Here is a 26,953-nt window from a genome sequence, read left to right as displayed (position 1 = left end):
CATTTACATTTCATACATTCTGGCTAGTGACTACAGTACTCAACACTAATACTGCAGTACTCAACACTAATACTGCAGTACTCAACACTGTGAGAAGAGAAATAGTTGAGAATAAGTTGAGAATAATCTTTATCCATAACCTTGAACGAGTCCAGTAAGCCAGTAAGCCATTTGCTGTCATATCTTGCAAGTGTGTGTGATGAAGGGTCAAATGGGGTTGAAAGTGTATGTGCATGTTGATACTGTAAGCATCATAAAACTATTAGACATAATGGCAGATATCTATTTTGATTATTTCTTATTGACAAAATCAATAGTGTTGGTACCGTCATTTAAAAAAAACAATTTGCTCTTAACTGCCTGGTAAAATAAACGTGTTTCTTATTTGCACATAAGAAAATTCTCAGCCCAATTTTCTAAAGTAATAATGAATATGCAGTACATGGTGTCCCTCTCAACAAACATGTTTTTTATAGGGGGCTCAAGGAGGTATTCAAGCAATAAGGCCCGAGAGGGTGTGGTATATGGCCAATATACCACAGCAAAGGGCTGTTCATAAGTTGCGGAGTGCCTGAATACAGCCTTTAGCCGTTGTATATTGGGCACTTACCACAAACCCCTGAGGTGCCTTATTGCTATTATAAACTGGTTACCAATGTAATTAGAGAAGTAAAAATAACTGTTTTGTCTAACCCGTGGTGTACCGTCTGATTTACCACGTCTGTCAGCCAATCAGCATTCAGGGCTCGAATCACCCATTTTGTAATTCCTTTTAACCTAATCCTGAAGGAGTTTTGAAATAAAGTGAGAAGGCAGGCCGGAGTCACAGAGTAGAGCAAAGGGAAGGTAACATGCACCAGCTTGGCTGTCTGCACCTTTAGCGTTCTCAGTTAGAACACTCCGTAGACTCTCAGACACACTTTTATTTTCTACCTTTTATTTAACGAGACAGTTCAGAACAAAGTCCTTGCATCTGAGCACAACAGACCTTAGCTAGCTGCTTTCATACTTGAACATAACACACACTCTGTACAGTCAGGACATCAAACCCCCAGGACCACCAGAGAAGATCATCTTTCTGATGGACCTCCAGATGATGCTCCTGGATGTGATCTCCTTCCTTCCTTCCAGCCGCTCACCAAGCCCATCGACGGCTGAGCTTGTCCTCATCACAGGGTCAGGGGGCGCCTTGGGACGTCTCTTCGCCCTGGAGTTCACCAAACACGGGGCAGAGGTGGTGCTATGGGACGTCAATGCTAACAACAACGAGGAGACTGCCAGGTTAGTGAGGGAGGCGGGGGGCAAGGCGTAGCCCTACAGGGTGGACGTGACCAACCGGGTGGAGGTGTACCACACGGCGGACGAGGTGCGGACGGACCTGGGCCGTAATGTCACCATGCTAGTGAACAACGCCGGGGTGGTTGCCGGGGTACGGCTGATGGACTGTCCGGATGAGCTGGTGGAGAGGACCATGAAGGTCAACTGTCACGCCTTCTTCTGGGTAAGACTGCTGCTGCTACTGTTGTTACTCTGTGGTCCAGATAACACTTTATAGAACGGGGAAAGGGGACTCTTATCAGATGGTGGAGGAAGAGGGTGGCATGCGGCTATCATCCAACTGTAATCTCAGAACCCAGAACCAAATCTGGTGTGTGCTGGCCAGCTACTCAGTTTGACATACTGTATATGTTAACAGTCTGTCACAAGAGACTAATCACACTGTGATACACTGTAGGGATGATGACAGTTAAATTCTGTCCATATAGTACCATAGAGTTCTGTTATCAGTCAGGCTTTAGGATGTGGGCTTGAGGTTTCCATGATTTATTGTCATTGATGATAATCAGACGGATTATTATAATCTATAAATATACAGGCTCCCGTTTGATATGCAATGTGAAGTAATATGAATAGTAATAGGTTTTATGTACAACTGTTTCTGCAGGATCCTACAGGCTGCGTTCACACAGGCAGCCCAATTCTAATATTTTTCCACTAATTGGTCTTTTGACCAATCAGATATTTCAGATATTTTGCCAATAATTGGGAAAAATATCAGAATTGGCCTGCTTGTGTAAATGCAGCCATAGTGTTACAAGGGCTATATGGGTAACATGAAGAAGACAAACCTACTGGTATGTGAAAACAGACTATCAGACTATAACTCGTAAAATATGAAGGGTTTAGGTTTACTCTTAAATCTTTGCATTGCGAAATAGAAATTCCAAGCCGTTTTATCCCTGTGTGCGTCAGTTTTATCCCTCCCTATACCTCAGCTATAGTCGAACGTATACAGTGCAGTTTATTGTTCTTAATGCGTCACATGACACGTGTGAAATGTACAACTTTAATAAGTTCTTATCCCCTTAGCTGAGCGACAACATCCCATACAGTGACCCTATTAAAGTGACACACACACACAGCCAATTAAAGGGCTAGGGGATTCCCTCCCTGATCCTCTTACAGTGGGGAACAGTAAGCCTGCTTCACATTAAGCAACTTTTTTAAGAAGCTTAGTGAGGCAGAACTCCCATCAGGACTGCAGTACAATAATACTGCCTCATTTTGCTCATTCGAAAATGTTCATGGACTATTTTGATATTAATCTCATTATTGCGACTCCTGATAGTCAGTAATTGTGTTCATCGAATAGCAGTCTTTTTGTGTGTGTGTGTGTGTTTGTGCATCTGGTTGTGTATGTTCGTGCCTGCGTGTGTGTCTGCCTCTCTGTGTGTCCGTGCGTGCCTGTGTGTGCCTGCGTGTTTGTCCGTGCGTACACGTGTGTACATGTCTGTGCGTGCGTGTGGACCTGCCTATCTGTGTGTGTCTCACAGATGACAAAGGCCTTCATTCCCCAGATGAAAGAGCAGAACCATGGACACGTCGCCAGCGTCCCGGGTCTCTTCAGCACTGCCTGTGTGGAGGTGAACCAGGGAGGACACACCACCTAAGAGTGAATATTACTGATGTCTATGACTGTCTTGTTGCTGTTTATTACCGTAAATATTATTTAACTTCTTACGGCTGAGATCCCATTAACGGGATCGATATGACAACAGCCAGTGAAAGTGCAGGGCGCCAAATTCAAAACAACAGAAATATCATAATAAAAAATTCCTCAGACATACAAGTATTTTACACCATTTTAAAGATAAACTTGTTGTTAATCCAACCACAGTGTCCGATTTCAAAAAGACTTTACGACGAAAGCACAAACGATTATGTTAGGTTTGCACCTAGTCACAGAAAAACCCTGCCATTTTTCCAGCCAAAGAGAGGAGTCACAAAAAGCAGAAATAGAGATAAATTTAATCACTAACCTTTGATGATCTTCATCAGATGACACTCATGGGACTTCATGTTACACAATACATGTATGTTTTGTTCGGTAAAGTTCATATTTATATCCAAAAATCTTAGTTTACATTGGCGCATTATGTTCAGTAATGTTTTACCTCCAAAACATCCAGTGATTTTGCAGAGAGCCACATCAATTTACAGAAATACTCATAATAAACATTGATAAAAGATACAAGTATTAAACATGGAACTTTATCTAAACTTCTCCTTAATGCAACCGCTGTGTCAGATTTTAAAAAAACTTTACAGAAAAAGCACACCATGCTATAATCTGAGTACAGCCCTCAGAGCCGAAATCAGCCATAAAGATATCCACCATGTTTTGGAGTCAACAGAAGTCAGAAATAGCATTATAAATATTCACTTACCTTTGATGGTCTTCATCAGAATGCACTCCCAGGAATCCCAGTTCCACAATAAATGTTTGTTTTGTTTGATATAGTCCACCATTTATGTCCAAATACCTTCATTTTGTTCGCACGTTCAGTCCAGTAATCCAAATTCATGATGCACAGGTCAGACGAAAAGTCAAACAATTCCATTACAGTTCGTAGAAACATGTTAAATGATTAGAATCAATCTTTAGGATGTTTTTAACATAATGTTTCAACCGGAGAATTCCTTTGTCTTCAGAAATGCAATGGAAAGCAGGTCGCTCTCACGTGAGCGCGCATGTTCAGCTCATACCAGACACCTGACTCAAAGAGCTCTCCTTCCCTCATTCCTCACAGTAGAAGCATCAAACAAGGTTCTAAAGACTGTTGACATCTAGTGGAAGCCTTAGGAAGTGGAATATGACCAATATCCCACTGTATATTGGATAGGCAAACCTAAAAACCTCAGATTTCCCACTTCCTGGTTGGATTTTTTCTCAGGTTTTTGCCTGCCATATGAGTTCTGTTATACTCACAGACATCATTCAAACAGTTTTAGAAACATCAGTGTTTTCTATCCAAATCTACTAATAATATGCATATCTTAGCCTCTGAGCCTGAGTAGCAGGCAGTTTACTCTGGGCACCTTTTCATCCGAGCTACTCAATACTGCCACCCAGCCATAAGAAGTTAACCAAGAACGGTATTACTACAGTTAGTACTGTGTAGAGACATACTGTAGGTAAAAGGGTAGTCTATGGTAAAGTATCTTAGCCTCTGTAATGTAGCCTACTGTATGTACAGTATGTGTTACTGTGATGTTCTAAATGTGTTCTGGACCCATATTCACAAAGCATCTCAGAGTACGAGTCCCTGATATGCAACCTTTTAGATCATACTGAGTAAGATTACATGGACAGGATGGACCTGATCCTAGATCAGCACTCTTACTCTGAGACTTAATGAATATGGGCCCTGACGTCTCAGTGGTGTTTCTGTTTGTACCATGATTATTGCGCCAGTAAGTTTGCGGCGGTGGGTTTCCACGAGTCCCTGGCCCACGAGTTGCTGACTGAGGAATTTGATGGAGTCAAGACCACTCTTGTGTGTCCCTATATTGTCGACACGGGCATGTTTGACGGGTGCAAGATCCGGTGAGAGAAACTATGGGCTGGAGAAAGGGCAGCACTAAAGAGGGACTAAGGGCAACTTTGTTCTGGGTTAATCAGACTGACATTGCAGGTGTAAGCCTACTTCATACAATAGTACACAGTGGTTCATCATTTGACACTGAACATAGGCTTACACAAGCATGTTTCAGAATGTTGTAGTTGTACTTCTAACAATGTGATGCTGTAAAGCTCTTTGCTCTCTGCTGCATCCCTCAGGGATGAGGTAGCACTGTTCCTGGCACCGCTGGAGCCGGAGTACTGTGTGGAGCAGGCCATGAACGCCATCCTAATCGACCAGTCCCTGGACTGCATCCAACTTCACATCAAACGTAGTGCTTGTACAGGACACCCTGGCATGATACTGACAGGTTTTACCTTTGACCTGTGTAACTGCACACTTCCTCTTCCTGCAGACTGTTGCCGTGGGAGTCCAACGTGGTGACCTATCGGTTCATGGGGTCAGACAAATGCATGTACCCCTTCATAAAGAGCAAGAAGTACAACCTGACCTACCCTGATTGCAGCTAACTAACTCTCCCTGTCAATTCAGTCTCTACAAACGAAATCTAAGGGCCAGTTTCACAGACACATATTAAGCCTAGTCCTGGACTAAAATTCTCCATTGAGCATGATTTTTATTCCAGGAAGAAGCTTAAACTGTGTCCCCGGAACAAACCTTGAGTGGATAGACAAATATTTAATGGGATAAAAATGATGTAATGGGGAAATAAAATGGCCACACTTTCTTCTCCCAAACTATTCTACCAACACTAACTGTATGACTGTGACTATGGCCCAACATAAGGTCAGTCTGCTTTTGTAACACACTCAGTTATTCCCAGGTGGTTTACGGGCATCGCCAACCAATCACCCATTCCCCTCGACTGGTTTAAAAGCAGGCTGGCACCATCGGTCCTGTTCAGCTCGCTTTAAGCAACCCTAGCTGTGCTGGAGAGGACAATGTGAAAAGAAAATATCTGAGGCAGCACAGTATGTCTCAAGTCTGCACAATAGTGTGAAAAGGTTATATGTGTGACACCTGTGATTGGTGGTCCTCTGATTGCATGTGATGGAATGGAAGTAATGGTCATTGGCCAGCAATGAAGTCTTGCAGGACAGGGTGGTTGTACCATGTGTTTGACAGGTCAATAATAATAATAATAATAATAATGTGTCAGCCGTTTGTTTGGCTTACCCACCATCCTGCTGCCACAGAACTGATTACGTTGAGTAAAAACACTGAGTGACTGGGTTTGTGTTTCCGTCACTGATATCAAAGCATGTCTAACCCCTATAGGGCTAGACATGCTTTGCCAGAAACATACTTCTGTCGAGAGAGTAAAAAAAAAAAAAAACGTATTTACCTTCCTCTATCCTCATACCATTTTCTCTTGGAACAAGAGATGAACAAAAAAAATATATAAACTGATGGTTTTATTTTGTGCGTTACAGCACACAAGTTCTACTTACATTCCATGGGGAGCAGAGAGGTGGTTTGACACCGAGGGAGGGGGAGAGATGAAGGGGGGGGGGGGGGAGCAACACAGACTTATATTGCCCCGCCATCTTTCAGTGGGGATAGACATCACACACACAAACGCTACAATTAGTCTCAAAACCTTCCCAGTCCTACATGGTAATGTAAATAAACACTGTTCACTTGTGGTGGTTGTTATAAAGCACTCTAGGAAAATCAACAGTGGTTTGCTAGCTGCATCCTATCCTTCTATGGGGTAACATACTTCACAAGTAAACACTATTGCAACAACTACAGTAGACCTGGGTTCAAAAGCCATTTGAAATCATTTCAAATACTTTAGCTGCGATTGATTGAGCTTGCCTGGCACAATGGAACCAATGGAATAGTGGCAAAACTGCAAACCAGTCCATCTGGCACGCCAGTCAGACTAAAGTAAACGCTGAAAATATTTCAAAAAAACGTTTGAAGCCATGTTTGTGAACAACCCGCCAAGAATTCCAGGCCCTGGGTTAAAGAACAATAAAATATTTAAAAATGAGAGAAAGAAAGTTGTTAACAGAAAAGGGAAAAAAAGAGAGAAAACGCTTCTACTCAAAAACAAAGCTTTTCACAGTTAACATTATCCCATTCCATTCCATCTCAACAGAGCGGACTGCCATTATATCGGATATGATGCAGCTACACTTTTCTATTAAGCAGCAAAAAAAAAAAAAAAAAACGTGTACAATTAAACAACATTAAGGAGGAGGAAATGAAACTAAAACAATTTCTTCTATTAATCTTGTTTAACTGTGAACATTTCAGAACATTTAATATAACATGAACACTAGTGATGCTTTAGAGCCTACAGTTGCCCTGAGCTTCCTGTAGAATCCTAAAACAGCCTATCACAACACAGTGTCAGAGTTTTCTTTTAGTGCTTCTTGCAAACAACCAATGGTGTGTGTCTGTCTACACAGTGCCATCCAGAGTCTGTTGTCCCAAGGTGCTTGAGTTAGCCTGTTTGATGAGGAGAGAGTCGCTGCCACCCATGTCCTGTTTGCCACACCTACAGAAGCAACACAAGCCAGATCAGCATTACCAAGTCATACAGACCAAATTCTCCAGTTGGAGGGAAACAAGGATTTCTGATAAGCTTTTAAAGTTTCCAGTTTTACAACCCTATGAAAAAAATGTATTATTCAACCGTAAGTGTTCTCGTACTGGTTCACATCTGACCCATTCAGACGCGTGGTCTTACCCAGAGGTTGGTCCGCTCCCTGTCCTGTCATTGGTCTGCTGCTGGTGCTGCTGCTGGTCCAGCTCTGACAGTAACTTTAGGATACTCAAGGCCGCCTGTGGATGGGGTTGGAACATTTGATATAGCCTATATCATCATTTCCCTAGTGCTTGTGCCAGTATGTGTCTGATTTAAAGCATCCGGGTCGTGTTCAGAGGGTACAAGTGAAAAAGAGAAGTATATTCTGAACATGTCCAATATATGAAAATGTTTAGCTACGGTGTGCCCTAATGGACAAGATTCTGGTCTAACCATCAAAGCACCTTCAGTGTGGTTGAATATGTGTGTCTCACCATGTCGTGACAGGACTCCACGTCCTTGCCAATGCCATGGCTGATAAGAGGCGGCTGGGAGGAGCAGTTGATCAGCGATACAAATTCATTCTTGTTGTTTTTGGGGAAGTCTTTGTAATCCACCTGCAAAGAAAAAAAATGGTTTTTAATACTAACACTCCAAAATACATAAATAAAAATGTGTGTGTCTGTGTGTGTTTGTCCGCACATGCTTGTGCGCCTCTGCGTCTGTTTACCTGTAGACCTTGTACGTTGGCTAGGTAGCTGAGCTGTTCGGAGGGTCTGGTCATGGGTCCGTGAGGTACTAGATGAGCCATACTGTTCTGACTCTTCAGGATGGTATCGGCGGTCAGGGAGGTACCAGTGTACAGCAGCTCGTTGGCGATCATGGCCGTCAGGGTGACCTTAATATAATAACATTAAAAAGGTGCAATATGCAGAGATCTCTCCATTTCCTGCTTGCTAAAATTCTAATAGTATGCCTACTACTTTCAAAATAAGCAAGTGTAGAGAATCATTGTACCATCCTAACTGCTGTGAAATATCTTTTAAATAACCAAAAACATTGTATTTTCAGCTGTTTGAAGCCAAAAGTAAGACACAAAAACTAAACTTAACAGGAAGTATAGAAAAAGGGAACATAGAACATATCTATTGCTTCTTACACTTGCTGTCAATAAGAATGACAGATCTATAACTAATTTATATGTGAATTTGGTCAGGTCGCCCAAAAAGTTACAGCTTTTAACAATAATAATGTTTATTTGCATACTGCTTATCTTTATACAAATACATTTACATAAAACAGAACATCAAAGGACTAAAAATAAATATACAAAGGAAACCGAGCAAAAATATCATCACCAAGGATAACGTCAAGAACTAAAACGCACACTAGACACTGACATACACACCTTGGCAGGGTTGGTCCGGGGGCCGTAGCCCTTGTTCTGGTGCCCTAGGCTGGGGCTGGCCCCTATAGCCTGGGCCACCTCTGCCACCATGGGCAGGATGCCTGCTGGGAGCTGCTGGTGGCTGAGGTAGGGCTGGCGGTAGTTCTCTGCCTTGGAGCCTGAGAGATAGGGGGCGCCAGAGAGAAAGACACATGTAAAACACTGGGAAGGAGAATGGAACACACGTGTAAAAGCTCCCTGATTTAAAGAAAATCCTAAATCTGTCATCCCGCACAACACCAAGCCCGTTGGAGTAAGATTGTGAATGACCTATGCTCCATAGAGACAAAAGGGTTTAAGTCAAGTAAGTCAAATCTCTTAATATAAAATCCAAAAGCAAAGTCTACTACATAACTCCGAGTACATATCAAAGCATGTGTAGTTCCAACCCTGCCCCTGAACAACTCACCCAGTGACTGGCTCTCTTCTACAGAGCCCGGCTCAAAGAAGGTCACTTTCCTCCCATCTCCATTTTTCTTCTGCGGGACCTTGGATTACATGATCAACAGAAAAAGCACACGTCAGTTGGCTGCTCAACGATCATTCAAGTCAACACAAACTACCTCTGCTGTGTATTGCTGGCTAGATGAGCACATGAGTAGGGTCTAACTAAACCAGTTGCCTGGCTGGTATGCCTCCGGTGGCTCTTGGACATACTGTACCTTTTCGTCTGTTTTGAGCGCAGGTTTGTGGGGCTGAGGTGGAGGCACTTTGAAACCTAGAAGCTCAAGCATCTTCTCTGCTGCATTCCTCTTCGCTACCTTCTTACTGGGGCCCATACCCTCCGCACAATGGCCACACACAGTCACCTGATGACCACAAAACAGGTCAGAATGGGAAAAAAAGTGTGGCCCCCAAACCGACCATAGACACTTATAGAGATCTGTGGGAACTAGCCTAGATAGACATACGCAATATGGAGCCAAATTGCCCTCTGATAGGATGGGTGTCATGTTTGCCATATTTGTTCACACCTGTCCAATCCCCTCGGACCTCCACAAGTGCCCTAGGCCTAGAGAATAGGCACTGTGGGGTTGATTTGGTCAAGAGCAGGCTAGGCTATTTGAGCCTCCTGTTTTTACCTGCATGACGAACTCCCTGCGTCTGGGCAGCCCCCTCTCCGTCATCATGCTGTACTCTGGCTCCTTCTCTTTCTTAGCCTGCTGGATCTGAGCCAGTCTGCTGATGGGGTTCATTCCCTGCCCATACTCTGGACTGGTCTGCAGCTGGAGGGGGGGGGGGGGGGGCGCGGGGTGGTGGAAGAGAAGGCAGGAGAAAAAGAGAGCGCGAGAAAGATGCGATATTGCGCATTACACACAAGAACAAAGATTCCTTAGAAACAATTTTCCAACTCTACAAAAGCTTTCCTCATCACCCCTCCTTTCCCTCCTGTTGCCCTTCCCTTTAAAAAATTATATCTTAGAAGCACTTGTTATTTTTTTTATGATGTACAGTACCCTTTACGCACTGTTAGCTAGCAAATTTCCCATCTGGGATAACAAAGATGCTCTACTGCTCTCTACACTCCCTGACCTCATCCCCCTGGTCCGTTCACCTTAATGATGGACTTGGTTTTCTTCTTAATGCGTGCTGGCTGAATCTTCTCCACGCTGGGGGACAGCTGGGGCAGTCTCCTCAGTTCCTCCAGCACGGCTGTAGCTGCCAGCTTCTTAGCGATCTTCTTACTCTTGCCCTCGCCCTCACCACAGAACTCGCCCACCGCCACACACACCATGAAGCTCTTCATGTGAGGCGGACCTGCCTCCTTCAGAACCTGTGGGTCGGAGGAGGAACGAGGTTAGAGAAAGACAAAACAAATTAGAAATAGGCGTATCAATGGAAAGGTAGGTCATTGAGAGGACAAATGATTTGTTCAAACTGGACTTGATCAATCTAAATGACTGTTAGGCTATAGTCCTGCATTGGCTTAACTACCTCAAAGTTGACAGGCATGTTCCTCTTCAGTGCGATCTCAAACACCTGGCTGATTTCTGATTTATTGAAGTTCTCTGTGTCTTCTCCATTCGTCTGAAATCAACAAAGTTGTGTCAAAACATTCTGTCTGACAGTTGTGTATGTTACAGCTGAGTTGCTTTGTGTGGCAGTATTGAGTCACATGTGCCCTTCCTTCACGTTGTGAAGCAGACAGGTGTAGTGATCCATGTAGCAGGTGTTGCCTTGTGGGTAAACTACTATATATTTTCCCAAAGTTCCACCCAACTTTTTCCAGGATTCCTGTTGGAGGATTCACGGAATCAGAAGGGAATAAGCAAGGAAGGAATAATAGAAATGGGAATCTTCCAACCAGGATTTCTGGAAAAACCCTGGAATTTTGGAAAAGTTACCAGAATATTCCAACCCTAGCGCTGACCCCAGGCCGCTCTGACCCCAGGCCGCTCTGACCCCAGGCCGCTCTGACCCCAGGCCGCTCTGACCCCAGGCCGCTCTGACCCCAGGCCGCTCTGACCCCAGGCCGCTCTGACCCCAGGCCGCTCTGACCCCAGGCCGCTCTGACCCCAGGCCGCTCTGACCCCAGGCCGCTCTGACCCCAGGCCGCTCTGACCCCAGGCCGCTCTGACCCCAGGCCGCTCTGACCCCAGGCCGCTCTGACCCCAGGCCGCTCTGACCCCAGGCCGCTCTGACCCCAGGCCGCTCTGACCCCAGGCCGCTCTGACCCCAGGCCGCTCTGACCCCAGGCCGCTCTGACCTCAGGCAGCTGCTGCAGCAGTATGGGCTCTTTCTGTAGAGTCTTCAGTGCCTTGGCAGCGGCGTCGTGTTTGGCGAGCTGCCGCGTACGCCCCTTCCCGTGGAACTGTTGGCCCCCGATGTTCAGCTCCATGTGGTACAACACCGGCCCCACCGGGGGAAACGGGTAGTAGTACCTGACCACACAAAGAAGACAGGATACGCTCAGGTATAGCTTTTACTGAGATGACACCCCCCCACCCCAGAGTGGACATACTGTTGCATGGAGCGTTGGTAAGGCCCCGGGGCCCTGATGTTGTAGTTGAAGTTGGATGGTCTCATCCCAGGGTAGGGGTCTATGGGCTTGTACATAGGCTTCACCCCTAGCTTCATACAGAAGGCATTCAGCTCCACCGTGTGTGTCATGCAATCTACTGTGGTAGGGGACACACACACACACAGACAAAACAGAAAACAAACATTACAGAACAATAGGGACCAAAACTTTAATACACCTGGTGATCAAACTCTTTTGAATGTAGACTACTTAACACCACTGACTATCAATGTTTCCCCAATCATGATACTTTCATGATACAGCAACTGATGACCTGAGAGCCTCTCAAAAATAAGCACACACACACAGGGCCTGGCGTGCTGGGTTCTTGCCTGTGTTGTTGCGGGGGTTGTTCCTCATGCTAGGTTTGGGCAGTGTTGTCTGGGCCAAGGCTGTGGCAGCTGCAGAGTGCTGGGCCTTCTTTATACTGGTCCCCTCTGCCCCCCAGTGCTGATCCCCCAGTGATAGCCGCACTGAGAAGATCTGGGGGAGGAAGGAAAGAGACAGAATAGATAGAAGTAGAGAGAGGGATATATATCTGTTATTGAAATGAACAAGTATTTAAGAGCAGGGAGGTAGACATTAAAAATCACAGTGATGACTGATCTCCTAGGGTCATGTTCGGTAGGCAGAAAAAGGCCAGAAATGATGAGGTACTATCTGAAGTTAAACATGTCCAACAAGAAACATGTGCTTTTGTTTTCAGTTGCAAAACCCTTTGCTACAGTGAGTGTACCCTAGTGAACATGACCCATGTTTGGTAGTGAGTGTCAGTGGTTGGGTTGTTGAGTTACCTTGGAATGAGCTGGTCCTTCCTCACAGAGCAGCTTATACTCAGGCTGGATCTTATTGAAACGGGCTAACTCATTCACCAGACACATGGGGGTCTTCTCTTTAGGGTTTGCCATGTTAGATACTAAAAACAAATTAACAAAAATAGATAAGTCCATTGAGAGAGGCACAGAAAGAAAGCTTTGGAGCACACACAATGCACGCACAACGACAGACCTGTGGAGGTGGGGCTGAATGGAGTGGCTGAGCCCGAGGGCAGGGCTGAGCTCAGGAGCGGGTGACTGGCGCTCTCGGAGGGCAGGGGGCCCGAGGCACAGGGGATACTGTACCCTGGCTGGGGCTGAGACAGCTGCTGCATGGGGCTGGCAGCAGGGCTCGACATAAGGTTACCCGGACACTGGAACTGGGACATACTGGCCAGTTGGGTTTGGTGGAGTCAGGCGGTAGGTAGGTTAAGTCGAGGTGGGAACTCCTCAGTACTTCAGCGATAGACGCTTAAGATTTATTTAATTGAGGTGAATGACTGCAAAGCTCCACCTGAAAATAGGATAATAAAGACAATGACTTAGACTTAGAGGGGTGGCTTGTTCCCTACAATTTGGTGCCACATTTGCATGACCACAACAACAAAAAACATTCAGCGCCTTGCACAACTGGCCTTCAGCTGCCTTTGTAGATCCAGCACTGAAAGCAACAACAATACAGATTCTTTCATTTGTAACACCTAATAACAACCATACATGAAAAGGTCATAAGGGTGCTGTAATTTTGCATCATAAAACTAAAATGAATGGGCCGCAATAACTGCAATAAACCGTAGCTATTTAATCTGTTTCCCTGCAATACAATAATGGCTAACTAGTAACTTAGACATCTGGCTGTTGTGACAATCATCATTCTCTGCAGACAGTAGAACTTGCTGAGAGGACACGTTTATAAGAGAAAGTCGTTTGGAGGATCTTTGTAAGGTGTGTTCTGCTAGCCAACCAACTAGCTGTCTGGCTATCCAACTGAACTACTTCATGTTAATTTCATATACGAATATTAAATACTAACTTTAAATGTAATTTTTGTTTCTGCAAAACGTTGTCAAGTGTAATTGATTGATCCGGTCTTGCTAGACAAGTTATTGCAGTTGTGCCGTTTGTTTGCACGCTTGTCAAGTCAAGAACCGGCGGTAGCTAGCTAGTTAGCCTAGCCAAAGTATCTGGCTAGCTAACAATCTAATTATCTGGTCGACGTCAACACATTTCACACTCATGTCATGTGTATTAGCATTTTAAATATTCTTCTAAAACATTCATTAGCTATATATTGTGCAATAAAAAGGTATGAATCCGGCATAAATCTGAAGCAATTCGCTTATCGAACTCCATCAGATATTGATGGATCATGGATGTCGAGTTAGGTAGCTCGAGACGCTAGCTAAGCAAACTAGCTAACGTTAGCTAGTCAAGAGGCATCTAATAAAACCTCACCTCGTTATCTTTCTGTCCAGTTCTTGGTTACTTCATTGGATACGTTACTTTAGTGTTGTATTGGTTTGTTTTTGCTCCAATTGTGTAGGGTTTCCCGTGTGATTTTGGATCAAAATGTTGGTAGTGATGAGGTGGGGGAAAGGCATACAAGGCAAACACTAAAGAGAATGGCCCAATCTTAGCTGTCTCTTCCGGGAAATGACATCGTTCAGCTAAGAGGAAGTATGCTTGGAAAGTGGGCTACTTTGTAGCTAACGAATGAATGAATGATCATATAATACACACTGCTCAAAAAAATAAAGGGAACACTAAAATAACACATCCTAGATCTGAATGAATGAAATATTCTTATTAAATACTTTTTTCTTTACATAGTTGAATGTGCTGACAACAAAATCACACAAAAATGATCAATGGAAATCAAATGTATCAACCCATGGAGGTCTGGATTTGGAGTCACACTCAAAATTAAAGTGGAAAACCACACTACAGGCTGATCCAACTTTGATGTAATGTCCTTAAAACAAGTCAAAATGAGGCTCAGTAGTGTGTGTGGCCTCCACGTGCCTGTATGACCTCCCTACAACGCCTGGGCATGCTCCTGATGGGGTGGCGGATGGTCTCCTGAGGGATCTCCTCCCAGACCTGGACTAAAGCATCCGCCAACTCCTGGACAGTCTGTTGTGCAACGTGGCGTTGGTGGATGGAGCGAGACATGATGTCCCAGATGTGCTCAATTGGATTCAGGTCTGGGGAACGGGCGGGCCAGTCCATAGCATCAATGCCTTCCTCTTGCAGGAACTGCTGACACACTCCAGCCACATGAGGTCTAGCATTGTCTTGCATTAGGAGGAACCCAGGGCCAACCGCACCAGCATATGGTCTCACAAGGGGTCTGAGGATCTCATCTCGGTACCTAATGGCAGTCAGGCTACCTCTGCCGAGCACATGTAGGGCTGTGCGGCCCCCAAAGAAATGCCACCCCACACCATGACTGACCCACCGCCAAACCGGTCATGCTGGAGGATGTTGCAGAAAGCAGAACGTTCTCCACGGCGTCTCCAGACTCTGTCACGTCTGTCACATGTGCTCATGTGCTCAGTGTGAACCTGCTTTCATCTGTGAAGAGCACAGGGCGCCAGTGGCGAATTTGCCAGTCTTGGTGTTCTCTGGCAAATGCCAAACGTCCTGCACGGTGTTGGGCTGTAAGTGTAACAGTATAACTTTAAACCGTCCCCTCGCCCCGACACGGGCGCGAACCAGGGACCCTCTGCACACATCGACAACAGTCACCCACGAAGCACGGTCGTTACCCATCGCTCCACAAAAGCCACGGCCCTTGCAAAGCAAGGGGCAACACTACTTAAGTCTCAGAGCAAATGACGTAACTGATTGAAATGCTACTAGCGCGTACCCGCTAACTAGCTAGCCATTTCACATCCGTTACATAAGCACAACCCCCACCTGTGGACGTCGGGCCCTCGTACCACCCTCATGGAGTCTGTTTCTCACCGTTTGAGCAGACACATGCACATTTGTGGCCTGCTGGAGGTCATTTTGCAGGGCTCTGGCAGTGCTCCTCCTTGCACAAAGGCGGAGGTAGCGGTCCTGCTGCTGGGTTGTTGCCCTCCTACGGCCTCGTCCATGTCTCCTGATGTACTGGCCTGTCTCCTGGTAGCGCCTCCATGCTCTGGACACTAAGCTGACAGACACCGCAAACCTTCTTGCCACAGCTCGCATTGATGTGCCATCCTGGATGAACTGCACTACCTGAGCCACTTGTGTGGGTTGTAGACTCCGTCTCATGCTACCACTAGAGTGAAAGCACCGCCAGCATTCAACAGTGACCAAAACATCAGCCAGGAAGCATAGGAACTGAGAAGTGGTCTGTGGTCACCACCTGCAGAACCACTCCTTTATTGGGGGTGTCTTGCTAATTGCCTATAATTTCCACCTGTTGTCTATTCCATTTGCACAACAGCATGTGAAATTTATTGTCAATCAGTGTTGCTTCCTAAGTGGACAGTTTGATTTCACAGAAGTGTGATTGACTTGGAGTTACATTGTGTTGTTTAAGTGTTCCCTTAGCAGTGTATTTCCTAGTAGACATTTGAGTGCATATCTTGCTACAGACGAGCACATCCATAGCTCGAAAGGCTCTGGAACATTTAGTAAAGAAGACTACCTGGTGTTGTAGACTGGTCTCAGATTAGATGTAACATGGTAAACATCAATCCGGGACTATCAAATTAGTATGGCACATTACATAAAATAAGATGGAAGCAGGTTGTATTGATAGGTGGGTGTATAAAGCGAACGTCTAGCAACCGATAGGCTGCGTGTTCGAATCCCATCATGGATAACGTTATCAACTTTGCAAATACTTTTTAGCAGTGGTGTAAAGTACTTAAGTAAAAATACTTCAAAGTACTACTTAAGCCGTTTTTTGTGTTATTTGTACTTTACTATGTATATTTTTACCAACTTTTACTTCAATACATAACTAAAGAAAATAATGTACTTTTTACTCCATACATTTTCAGTGACACCCAAAAGTACTGGTTACATTTTGACAGGACAATTGTCCAATTCATGCACTTATCAAGAGAACATCCCAGGACACCGCTGTCTCTGATCTTGCGGACTCTAAAAACACGTGCTTTGTTTGAAAATTATGTCTGAGTGTTGGAGTGTGCTCCTGGCTACCCTTGTCTGTTAATTATGCCTTGAATCTATTCTACCACGCCCAGAAATCTGCTCCTTTTATTCTCTGTCCCCAACGCACTAGACAACCAGTTCTGATAGCCTTTAGCCGTACCCTTATCCTACTCCTCCTCTGTTCCTCTGGTGATGTAGAGGTTAACCCAGGCCCTGTAGCCCCCAGTTCCACTTCTATTCCCCAGGTGCTATCATTTGTTGACTTCTGTAACCGTAAAAGTCTTGGTTTCATGTATGTTAACATCAGAAGCCTCCTCCCTAAGTTTGTTTTTTTCACTGCTTTAGCACACTCTGCCAACCCCGATGTCTTAGCCGTGTCTGAATCCTGGCTTAGGAAGGCCACCAAAAATTCTGAAATTTCCATCTCCAACTATATCATTTTCCGCCAAGATAGAACTGCCAAAGGGGGTGGAGTTGCAATCTACTGCAGAGACAACCTGCAGATTTATATCATGCTAGCCAGGTCTGTGCCCAAACAGTTCGAGGTTCTACTTTAAAAATCCACCTTTCCACAAACAAGTCTCTCACTATTGCCGCTTGTTACAGACCCCCCTCAGCCCCCAGCTGCGCCCTGGACATCATATGTGAATTAATTGCCCCCCATTTATCTTCAGAGTTTGTACTGTTAGGTGACCTAAACTGGGATATGCTTAACACCCCGACCGTCCTACAATCTAAGCTAGATGCCCTCAATCTCAACTAAATTATCATGGAACCTATCAGGTACAACCCCAAATCTGTAAACTCAGGCACCCTCGTGGATATCATCCTGACCAAACTGCCCTCTAAATACACCTCTGCTGTCTTCAACCAGCATCTCAGCGATCACTGCCTCATTGCCTGCGTCCGTAATGGGTCCGCGGTCAAACGACCACCCCTCATCACAGTCAAACGCTCCCTAAAACACTTCAGCGAGCAGGCCTTTCTAATCGACCTGGCCCGGGTATCCTGGAATGATATTGACCTCATTCCGTCAGTAGAGGATGGCTGGTTAATCTTAAAGAGTGCTTTCCTCACCATTTTAAATAAGCATGCCCCATTCAAAAAAAATTGGACCAGGAACAGATATAGCCCATGGTTCACTCCAGACCTGACTGCCCTTGACCAGCACAAAAACATCCTGTGGCGTACTGCACTAGCATCGAGTAGCCCCCGTGATATGCAACTTTTCAGGGAAGTTAGGAACCAATATACACAGGCAGTTAGGAAAGCAAAGGCAAGCTTTTTCAAACAGAAATTTGCATCCTGTAGCACAAACTCCAAAATGTTCTGGGACACTGTAAAGTCCATGGAGAATAAGAGCACTTCCTCCCAGCTGCGGTCAGCAAACACTGTCACCACCGATAAATCTACGATAATCGAGAATTTCAATAAGCATTTTTCTACGGCTGGCCATGCTTTCCACCTGGCTACCACTACCCCGGTCAACAGCTCTGCACCGCCCACAGCAACTCGCCCAAGCCTCCCCCATTTCTCCTTCACCCAAATCCAGATAGCTGATGTTCTAAAAGAGCTGCAAAATCTGGACCCCTACAAATCAGCTGGGCTAGACAATCTGGACCCTATCTTTCTAAAATGATCTGCCAAAATTGTTGCAATCCCTATTACTAGCCTGTTCAACCTCTTTTTGTATCGTCTGAGATCCCCAAAGATCGGAAAGCTGCCGCGGTCATCCCCCTCTTCAAAGGGGGAGACACGCTAGACCCAAACTGTTACAGACCTATATCTATCCTACCCTGCCTTTCTAAGGTCTTCGAAAGCCAAGTTAACAAACCGATCATTTCGAATCCCACCATACCTTCTCCGCTATGCAATCTGGTTTCTGGGTCATGGGTGCACCTCAGCCACGCTCAAGGTCCTAAACGATATCATAACCACCATCGACAAAGGACAATGCTGTGCAGCCGTATTCATCGACCTGGCCAAGGCTTTTGACTCTGTCAGTCACCACATTCTTATCGGCAGACTCAACAGCCTTGGTTTCTCAAATGACTGCCTTGCCTGGTTCACCAACTACTTCTCAGACAGAGTTCAGTGTGTCAAATCAGAGGGCCTGTTGTCCGGATCTCTGGCAGTCTATGGGGCTGCCACAGGGTTCAATTCTCGTGCCGACTCTTTTCTCTGTATATATCAATGATTTCGCTCTTGCTGCTGGTGATTCTCTGATCCACCTCTACGCAGACGACACCATTCTGTACACTTCTGGCCCTTCTCTGGACACTGTGTTATCTAACTTCCAGACGAGCTTCAATGCCATACAGCTCTCCTTCCGTGGCCTCCAACTGCTCTTAAATGCAAGTAAAACTAAATGCATGCTTTTCAACCAATCGCTGCCCGTACCTGCCTGCCCGCATAGCAAATCTAGAATCGGCTTCCTATTTTGCAACAAAGCATCCTTCACTCACGCTGCCAAACATACCCTAGTAAAACTGACTATCCTACCGATCCTTGACTTCGGCGATGTAATTTACAAAATAGCCTCCAACACACTACTCAGCAAATTGGATGCAGTCTATCACAGTGCCATTCGTTTCGTCACCAAAGCCCCATATACTACCCACCACTGCGACCGTATGCTCTCGTTGGCTGGCCCTCGCTTCATATTCGTCGCCAAACCCACTGGCTCCAGGTCATCTATAAGTCTTTGCCAGGTAAAGCCCCACCTTATCTCAGCTCACTGGTCACCACAGCAGCACCCACCCGTAGCACGCGCTCCAGCAGGTATATTTCACTGGTCACTCCCAAAGCCAATTCCTGCTTTGGCCTTCTTTCCTTCCAGTTCTCTGCTGCCAATGACTGGAACAAATTGCAAATATCACTGAAGCTGGAGACTCAGATCTCCCTCACTAACTTTAAGCATCAGCTATCAGAGCTTCTTACAGATCATTGCACCTGTGCATAGCCAATCTGTAAATAGCCCATCCAACTACCCCATCCCCATATTGTTCTTTTATTTTTTGCTCCTTTGCACCCCAGTATCTCTACTTGCACATTCATCTTCTGCACATCTATCACTCCAGTATTTATTTGCTAAATTGTGATTATTTCGCCACTACGGCCTATTTATTGCCTTCCCTCCCTAATCTTACTTCATCATATAGACTTTTCTATTGTGTTATTGACTGTACGTTTGTTTATTCCATGTGTAACGCTGTGTTGTTGTTTGTGTCGCACTGCTTTGCTTCATCTTGGCCAGGTCGCAGTTTTGAATGATAACTTGCTTACCTGGTTAAATAATATTATAAATGAAATAAAATAAATAAAAAATCAGTCAATAAAAAAAACAATTGTGCCGTCTGGTTTGCTTAATATAATGGATTTTAAATGGTTTATACTTTTACTTTTGATACTTGTGGATTGGATCCTAAAATGACATACCCAAATGTAACTGCCTGTAGCTCAGGACCTGAAGCAAGGATATGCATATTCTTGATACCATTTGAAAGGAAACACTTTGAAGTTTGTGGAAATGTTAAATGAATGTAGGTTAATATAACACATTAGATCTGGTAAAAGATAATACAAAGAAATACAAATAAAAACATTTTTGTTTGTTTTTTGTACCATCTTTGAAATGCAAGAGTAAGACCATAATTTATTATTCCAGCCCAGGTGCAATTTAGATGTTGGCCACTAGATGGAAGCAGTGTATGTGCAAAGTTTTAGACTGATCCAATGAACAGTTATGAACTTGAAATTGTATTAATAAACCAATTAGGCACATTTGGGCAGTCTTGATACAAAAACAGACATGCAATGCATGCAATGCATGTCTGTTTTTGTATCAAGACTGCCCAAATGTGCCTAATTGGTTTATTAATACAATTTCAAGTTCATAACTATTCACTCTCCTCAAACAATAGCATGGTATTCTTTCACTGTAATAGCTACTGTATATTGGACAGTGCAGATAGATTAACAAGTATTTAATCTTTCTGCCAATATCAGATATGTCTATGTCCTGGGAAATGTTCTTGTTACTTACAACCTCACACTAATCACATTAGCCTATTTTAGCTCAACCGTCCCGCCGGGGGTGGGGGGAGGCACCGATCCTGTAGAGGTTAAGTACATTTAAAACCAAATACTTCAAATCAACTTTTATTTGTCACATGCGCCGAATACAACAGGTGTAGACCTTACAGTGAAATGCTTACTTACAAGCCCTTAACCAAAAATGCAGTTAAGAAAATACAAATTAAATTTCAAAAAAGTAAGAGATAAGAATAACAAATAATTAAGAGCAGCAGTAACTAACAATAGCGTGGCTATATACAGGGGGTACCGGTACAGAGTCATTGTGCTGGGGCACCGGTGTCGAGGTAATTGAGGTAATATGTACATGTAGGTAGAGTTATTAAAGTGACTATGGATAAATAATAATAAAATAAGAGTAGCAGCAGCAGCGTATGGGGGGGGGGGGGGGGGCAATGCAAATAGTCTGGGTAGCCTTTTGATTAGCTGTTCAGGAGTCTTATGGCTTGGGGGTAGAAGCTGTTAAGAAGCATCTTGGACCTAGACTTGGCGCTCCGGTACCGCTTGCTGTGCGGTAGCAGAGAGAACAGTCTATGACTAGGGTGGCTGGAGTCTTTGACAATTTTTAAGGCCTTCCTCTGACACCGCCTGATATAGAGGTCCTGGATGGCAGGAAGCTTGGCGCCGGTGAAGTACTGGGCCGTACGCACTACCCTCTGTAGTGCCTTGCGGTTGGAGGCCGAGCAGTTGCCATACCAGGCAGTGATGCATCCCGTCAGGATGCTCTCGATGGGGTAGCTGTAAAACATTGAGGATCTGAGGACCCATGCCAAGTCTTTTCAGTCTTCTGAGGGGGAATAGGTTTTGTCATGCCCTCTTCACAACTGTTTTGGTGTGCTTGGACCATGTTAGTTTGTTGGTGATGTTGACGCCAAGGAACATGAAGCTCTCAACCTGCTCCGCTACAGCCCCGTCGATGAGAATGGGGGTGTGCTCGGTCCTCCTTTTCCTGTAGTCCACAATCATCTCCTTTGTCTTGATCACGTTGGAGGGAGAGGTTGTTGTCCTCCCTATTGGCTGTCTCATCGTTGTCGGTGATCAGGCCTACCACTGTTGTGTCGTCTGCAAACTTAACGATGGTGTTGGAGTCGTGCCTGGCCGTGCAGTCATGAGTGAACAGGGAGTACAGGAGGGGACTGAGAACGCACCCGAGGGGCCCCCGTGTTGAGGATCAGCGTGGTGGATGTGTTGTTACCTACCCTTACCAGCTGGGGGCGGACCGTCAGGAAGTCCATGATCTAGTTGCAGAGGGAGGTGTTTAATCCCAGGGTCCTTAGTTTATGATAAGCTTTGAGGGCACTATGGTGTTTAACGCTAAGCTGTAGTCAATGAATAGCATTTCTCACATAGGTGTTCCTTTTGTCCAGGTGTGAAAGGGCAGTGTGGAGTGCAATAGATTGCATCATCTGTTGATCTGTTGGGGCGGTATGCAAATTAGAGTGGGTCTAGGGTTTCCGGGATAATGGTGTTTATGTGAGCCATGACCAGCCTTTCAAAGCATTTCATGGCTACGGACGTGAGTGCTACATGTCAGTAGTCAATTTGGCAGGTTATCTTAGTGTTCTTGGGCACTCGGACTATGGTGGTCTGCTTGAATGTCAGTTTAGACACTTGCCAGTTGGTCCGCGCATGCTCAGAGTACACGTCCTGGTAATCCGTCTGGCTGTGGAGAGCGTGATCACACAGTCGTCCGGAACAGCTGAAGCTCCCATGTATGTTTCAGTGTTACATCATTGCAGAGAACACAATTCCACTGCTTCAGAGTCCAATGGCGGAGAGCTTTACACCATTCCAGCCGACGCTTGGCATTGCAAATGGTGATCTTAGGCTTGTGTGCGTGCGGCTGCTCGGTCATGGAAACCCATTTCGTGAAGCTCCCGACGAACAATTATTGTGCTGATGTTGCTTCTAGAGGCAGTTTGGAACTCGGTAGTGAGTGTTGCAACCGAGTTGTTGCTCCTAGATGTTTCCACTTCACAAAAACAGCACTTACAGTTGACCGGGGCAGCTCTAGCAGTGCAGAAATTTGACAAACTGACTTGTTGGAAAGGTAGCGTATTATGGTGGTGTCACGTTGAAAGTGACTGAGCTCTTCAGTACAGGCCATTCTACTGCCAATGTTGTGCCTTGGATTTACGTACAGAATAATATGAATTCGAATAAGTGCCTTATACGCGAATGGAGTCAAATGATAATGCTCATCACTAATCTCCTTGAGGGATATCTCTCATAATAAACCTAATGGTGCATGGATTGATCAAACAACAAACAAATCAAACGAAACCACCATAATTGTCCTCAGCACATTTATTTTGTCAGTGAATGACCGTAAGCTGCAAAGAACTTTAACTTACATTGAGAAATCTTTACAACCATGATACAAAAGAGAAAAATCACACACACAAACCTAAGCTTTTTATGCTCAAAAAATATAAAATCCATGATTGATTCACTATAAAATATTGCTTCTCTAACCACATTTTTCTTCCTGTGTCTGTCCATTCATGAGGACAGTGAGAGAGAGACAATAGCTGTGTTTGAGAGCATCAAAACTGTGATGTATCATGGGTAAATTGTGACTGACTAATGTACAAGAAATAATGAGTCATTATTTACGATGCAAGATTAATAGTAGATCAGTCAGTCAGCAGTCGCCTGCACTGTCGAACATTTCACATTTATATTTTAGTCATTTAGCAGATGCTCTTATCCAGAGCAACTTACAGTAGTGAGTGCATAATTGTTGTACTTTTTCGTACTGATCACCTGTGGGATTCGAACCCATAACCATGGCGTTGCAAGCGCCATACTCTACCAAAAGCCACACAGGACCCAAACAAGCCCAGTGGTTGCATAGCCGCGCGAAGTATGGGTGCGGAGGGTGCTGCAGCACCCCCTGAAAAATTCCCCCAAATAATAACAATTTTTTTTTTTTTTTTTCTCTCCACAAAAGTAGTGTACTGGGCCTTTACTAGTCCTGTATTAGTGGACCACTTGCTGTCTGTTGCGCGGGAAAAGATGTGGTTAGCTAATATGTTAAACACCCATCCATGCATTGTGAGATCTGGCAGGTGTCTGCAATGAAGTCAGCCAGGAACACGGCCATTCGTTTGAGGTTTTTTACATGTTGTACACCTGACGTATGTTCAGTGAGTCTCGAAGCATCAGGTCCCGCAGGCGCCACAGTGCATCTGCCATCGTCTTGTGGGCTCCCTTGCTCTTCAGCCAATGGGAAGGGAGCCTGCTCTCCTGGTCTTTGGACAGGTGGGCATCTCTCCGTCGCGCTGTGGAAATGACAGACTTTACCCATTTTGCTCACAACACACACACACCCACAAACAGAAGTGTAGAAACTCAGCAATAAAAGACACCTAAGAGGACAGCTATTCAAGAGACCGAGAATACATGGGAGTAGAGGGAGAAGGAAATTGTTGCGCTCAATTCATTGGAGTTAATTCAGTATGCTGCAGTACAGGTACGTAGAGAAGAACAGCACATTTGTGATTAGAAATATACCTTTGAGAGATTGGTCCCACTTGCTGACTGTGTCGGTCTCTGCGTTCAAGCCCTCAATGTACTTGAGGTAGGCCTCAGAGTGAAGCACCCTCTGTGTCTTGGGCGGTGGAGCCACAAACATGGGAGTCATGGGCTGGAGGTGAGAGGGCTGGCCTAGCTGGCCTGGGTAGGGTGGAGGAGCCTGCTGCCCCGGGCTAAACATCCCAGGCTGAAGGGAGATACAGGAAAACATAATAAGAGCACTGCTTTCCCACTGCATTTGGGTACAATATACCACGTATGGAACTAATGAGTGCAGTAGCTCATTGGTAGTTCTTAGTAATAAGTTAGGCTTTTACCTGTTGCATGTAGTAGTGGCCTCCGGGACTTCCTTGCATGCCATTCATACCAGGACCCATCACACCTATCACAAAAATAATGAGTTTCCACACACAACAACATGCATTGTTAGTGTAGGATGTATAACATGGTGGATGTGCATGGAATGCATGCTGTAGAATAAATGTGTGCACTTCTTTATTTGTAGTCATTTAGCTCCACATGCATTACATGTTTGTTCATGTGTTAATTGAGCTGACCTTGGATTCCGAGATATGCGCAGATGGAACAGAGTAATACTGTGCAAATGTGTAGAGAGGTAAAGGACGGTAGAACCCCTGTAGAGAAGGTCGCTACCCACTAGTGCCTACAGAAAGTTTACAACCCCCCCCCTGGATTTCTTCACATTTATTGTGTTACAAAGTGGGATTAAAATGGATTTAAATTGTCATTTTTTTGTCAATGATCTACACAAAATACTCTGTCAAAGTGGAAGAAAACAATATATATATTTTTTAGATAAATAAAAAATAAAACACTAATATACCTTGATTAGGATAAGTGTTCACCCCACGAGTCAATACATGTTTGAAACACCTTTGGCAGCGATTACAGCTGGGAGTCTTCTTGACTAAGTCTCATAAGAGTTTTGCACACCTGCATTGGGCAATACCTGCAAATTATTAATTAAATTATTCAAGCTCTGTCAAGGTGTTGGGGATCATGGCTAGACAGCAATTTTCAAGTCTTGCCACAGATTTTCAAGGAGAATTAAGTAAAAATTGTGACTTGGACACTCAGGAACATTCACGGTCTTCTTGGTAAGCAACTCCAGTGAAAGATTTTGCTTTGTGTTGTAGTTTATTGTCCAGCTGAAAGGTGAATTCCTCTCCCAGTGTCTGGTGTAAAGCAGACTGAAGCAGGTTTTCCTTTAGGATTTTCCTTGTGCTTAGCTCCATCCAGTTTCTTTTCACTCTGAAAAACTCCCCAAGCATACCCATACCATGATGCAGCCACCACCATGCTTGAAAATAAGGAAGCAGTTACTTAGTGATGTGTTGTGTTTGCCACAAACAAAAGGCTTTGCATTTTGGCCAAAAAGTGTATTCCTTTATATCATTTTCTTACCACTTTGACATTATGGAGTATTAGATGTCGATCGATGACAAAAAAATACAATTAATTTGTAGACTTTCGATAGGCACTGTAGCTCTAATGCAGAGCAATAGAATGTCCAGCTACCTTCTTTACTTTTCAAATTGTTTTGTTCTGCAACCTGGACCTCGCCAACTCAGGTTTACATTTTCCCATCTTGGAAACGACAGACAGAGACCAGGCTTGGCAGCCTGAATGGTCAGTGGGCCACCACAGCACAGCCTGTCTGTGGACCAGGTAAACCCCTCCAGCAGGAGAGACCAAGACACGACTGACTAGAAGCTACTGACTGACCAGGACAGGTTTGGCCTTGGCCTGGAGTGGAAGGTTGGTGGGGTCCTTACCCGGGTAGGGCATGCCAGGGTGGTACCCAGGCATACCTGGCTGGAGGTGTTGGGGGGGAATCGGGCCCATATGGTGAGGTGGCATTGGGCCAATACCCAGCAAGCCCTCATGGGGGCCCTGCATGGGCATGCCATAGGGGGGGCCGTAAGCTCCCATCATGCCTTAGGAGGAGGAGGCGGGGCCGGGAATGACAACAACAACGATACCCATGCATAAGTGACATGCAACTGACTATCCAAAAGACATGCACTACATATTAATGAATGATAAAATATTAAAGTTAAACAAGCTAGTAAGTAAAACAAGAATGGATGTTACTATAAAGAAGAGTTGAAAAAAATACAAATACTATTTTTGGTCATGCAGTTGATTTGGATCATGCAAACTCTGATTCAATGCATTTGATGGAAAACAAAATATAAAACAGGGATGAAATACTAAATAAAAATTAGCAGCAACAGAGAAAAACAATCACAGCCTATAATGAGGATGCCGTTGAAAGCCACTGGACAATTTTGAATGGGCTATTTCTGGATAGGGGAAGAGGGTAAATAAATTAAGGTTGAATTGTTTTAGCAGTCCAGCTTCATTATTTCCCAAGTAGCTGCTAAGTCCCAAGCAATGGTGCCATCGCCCTGAATCCCAAATCTCCCTTAGCCACTA

The 26,953-nt window shown here is 44.8% G+C and overlaps 3 protein-coding genes across 7 annotated transcripts in view; 1 reads left to right on the top strand and 2 right to left on the bottom strand.

Moving 5' to 3' along the window:
- Positions 1-960: 960 nt before the first annotated feature.
- On the top strand, positions 961-5,476 carry rdh20 (retinol dehydrogenase 20). The gene is given in 5 exon segments (XM_055912371.1): positions 961-1,501; positions 2,835-2,924; positions 4,722-4,888; positions 5,123-5,254; positions 5,320-5,476. Coding segments are annotated over 5 exon segments (924 nt in total). The 5' UTR covers positions 961-1,081; the 3' UTR covers positions 5,435-5,476.
- Positions 5,477-6,323: 847 nt separating this feature from the next.
- On the bottom strand, positions 6,324-14,411 carry LOC129843770 (double-stranded RNA-binding protein Staufen homolog 1-like). 2 transcript variants are annotated; one of them, XM_055912369.1, is made up of 16 exons: positions 14,204-14,411; positions 12,942-13,262; positions 12,728-12,849; positions 12,266-12,416; positions 11,874-12,030; positions 11,619-11,793; positions 10,847-10,939; positions 10,467-10,685; positions 9,994-10,137; positions 9,574-9,720; positions 9,321-9,399; positions 8,873-9,030; positions 8,195-8,362; positions 7,959-8,081; positions 7,627-7,721; positions 6,324-7,434 (listed from the first exon to the last, which is right to left on the bottom strand). In XM_055912369.1, the coding sequence occupies exons 2-16, from the start codon at positions 13,135-13,137 to the stop codon at positions 7,338-7,340; spliced, it is 2,124 nt and encodes a 707-aa protein (XP_055768344.1). In that variant the 5' UTR covers positions 13,138-13,262; positions 14,204-14,411; the 3' UTR covers positions 6,324-7,337. The 2 variants fall into 2 exon arrangements, with proteins under 2 accessions (XP_055768344.1, XP_055768345.1); XM_055912370.1 differs by having other exon boundaries at positions 11,874-12,027; positions 14,204-14,410.
- An 8,837-nt stretch (positions 14,412-23,248) lies between these two features.
- LOC129843751 (protein polybromo-1-like) overlaps positions 23,249-26,953 on the bottom strand; it is a 33,318-nt gene continuing 29,613 nt past the window's right edge. For 2 of the 4 annotated variants that reach the window (XM_055912336.1, XM_055912346.1), the window contains exons 28-31: positions 26,290-26,451; positions 24,811-24,875; positions 24,473-24,680; positions 23,249-24,240 (exon numbers count right to left, since the gene is read on the bottom strand). In XM_055912336.1, coding sequence (XP_055768311.1) covers positions 24,077-24,240; positions 24,473-24,680; positions 24,811-24,875; positions 26,290-26,451 — 599 coding nt within the window. In that variant the 3' untranslated portion in view covers positions 23,249-24,076. The remainder of the gene's footprint in view (positions 24,241-24,472; positions 24,681-24,810; positions 24,876-26,289; positions 26,452-26,953) is intronic. The other 2 variants (XM_055912356.1, XM_055912363.1) reach the window with 1 other exon arrangement.

This window comes from Salvelinus fontinalis, chromosome 3, assembly GCF_029448725.1.
Source record: "Salvelinus fontinalis isolate EN_2023a chromosome 3, ASM2944872v1, whole genome shotgun sequence".
NCBI lineage: Eukaryota > Metazoa > Chordata > Actinopteri > Salmoniformes > Salmonidae > Salvelinus > Salvelinus fontinalis.
This window is presented reverse-complemented; position numbering and strand designations above follow the sequence as displayed.

What these genes read in the sequence shown, in the direction of transcription:
- LOC129843770 (XM_055912369.1), bottom strand. Translation starts at nt 13,137, where the DNA reads ATGTCCCAGTTCCAGTGTCCGGGTAACCTTATGTCGAGCCCTGCTGCC. An exon ending in TACCAACGCTCCATGCAACA is followed by an intron (nt 11,794 to 11,873) that starts GTATGTCCACTC and finishes TTGTGTGGTCAG; the next exon opens with GTACTACTACCCGTTTCCCC. An exon ending in ACATGCCTGTCAACTTTGAG is followed by an intron (nt 10,686 to 10,846) that starts GTAGTTAAGCCA and finishes TCCGACCCACAG; the next exon opens with GTTCTGAAGGAGGCAGGTCC.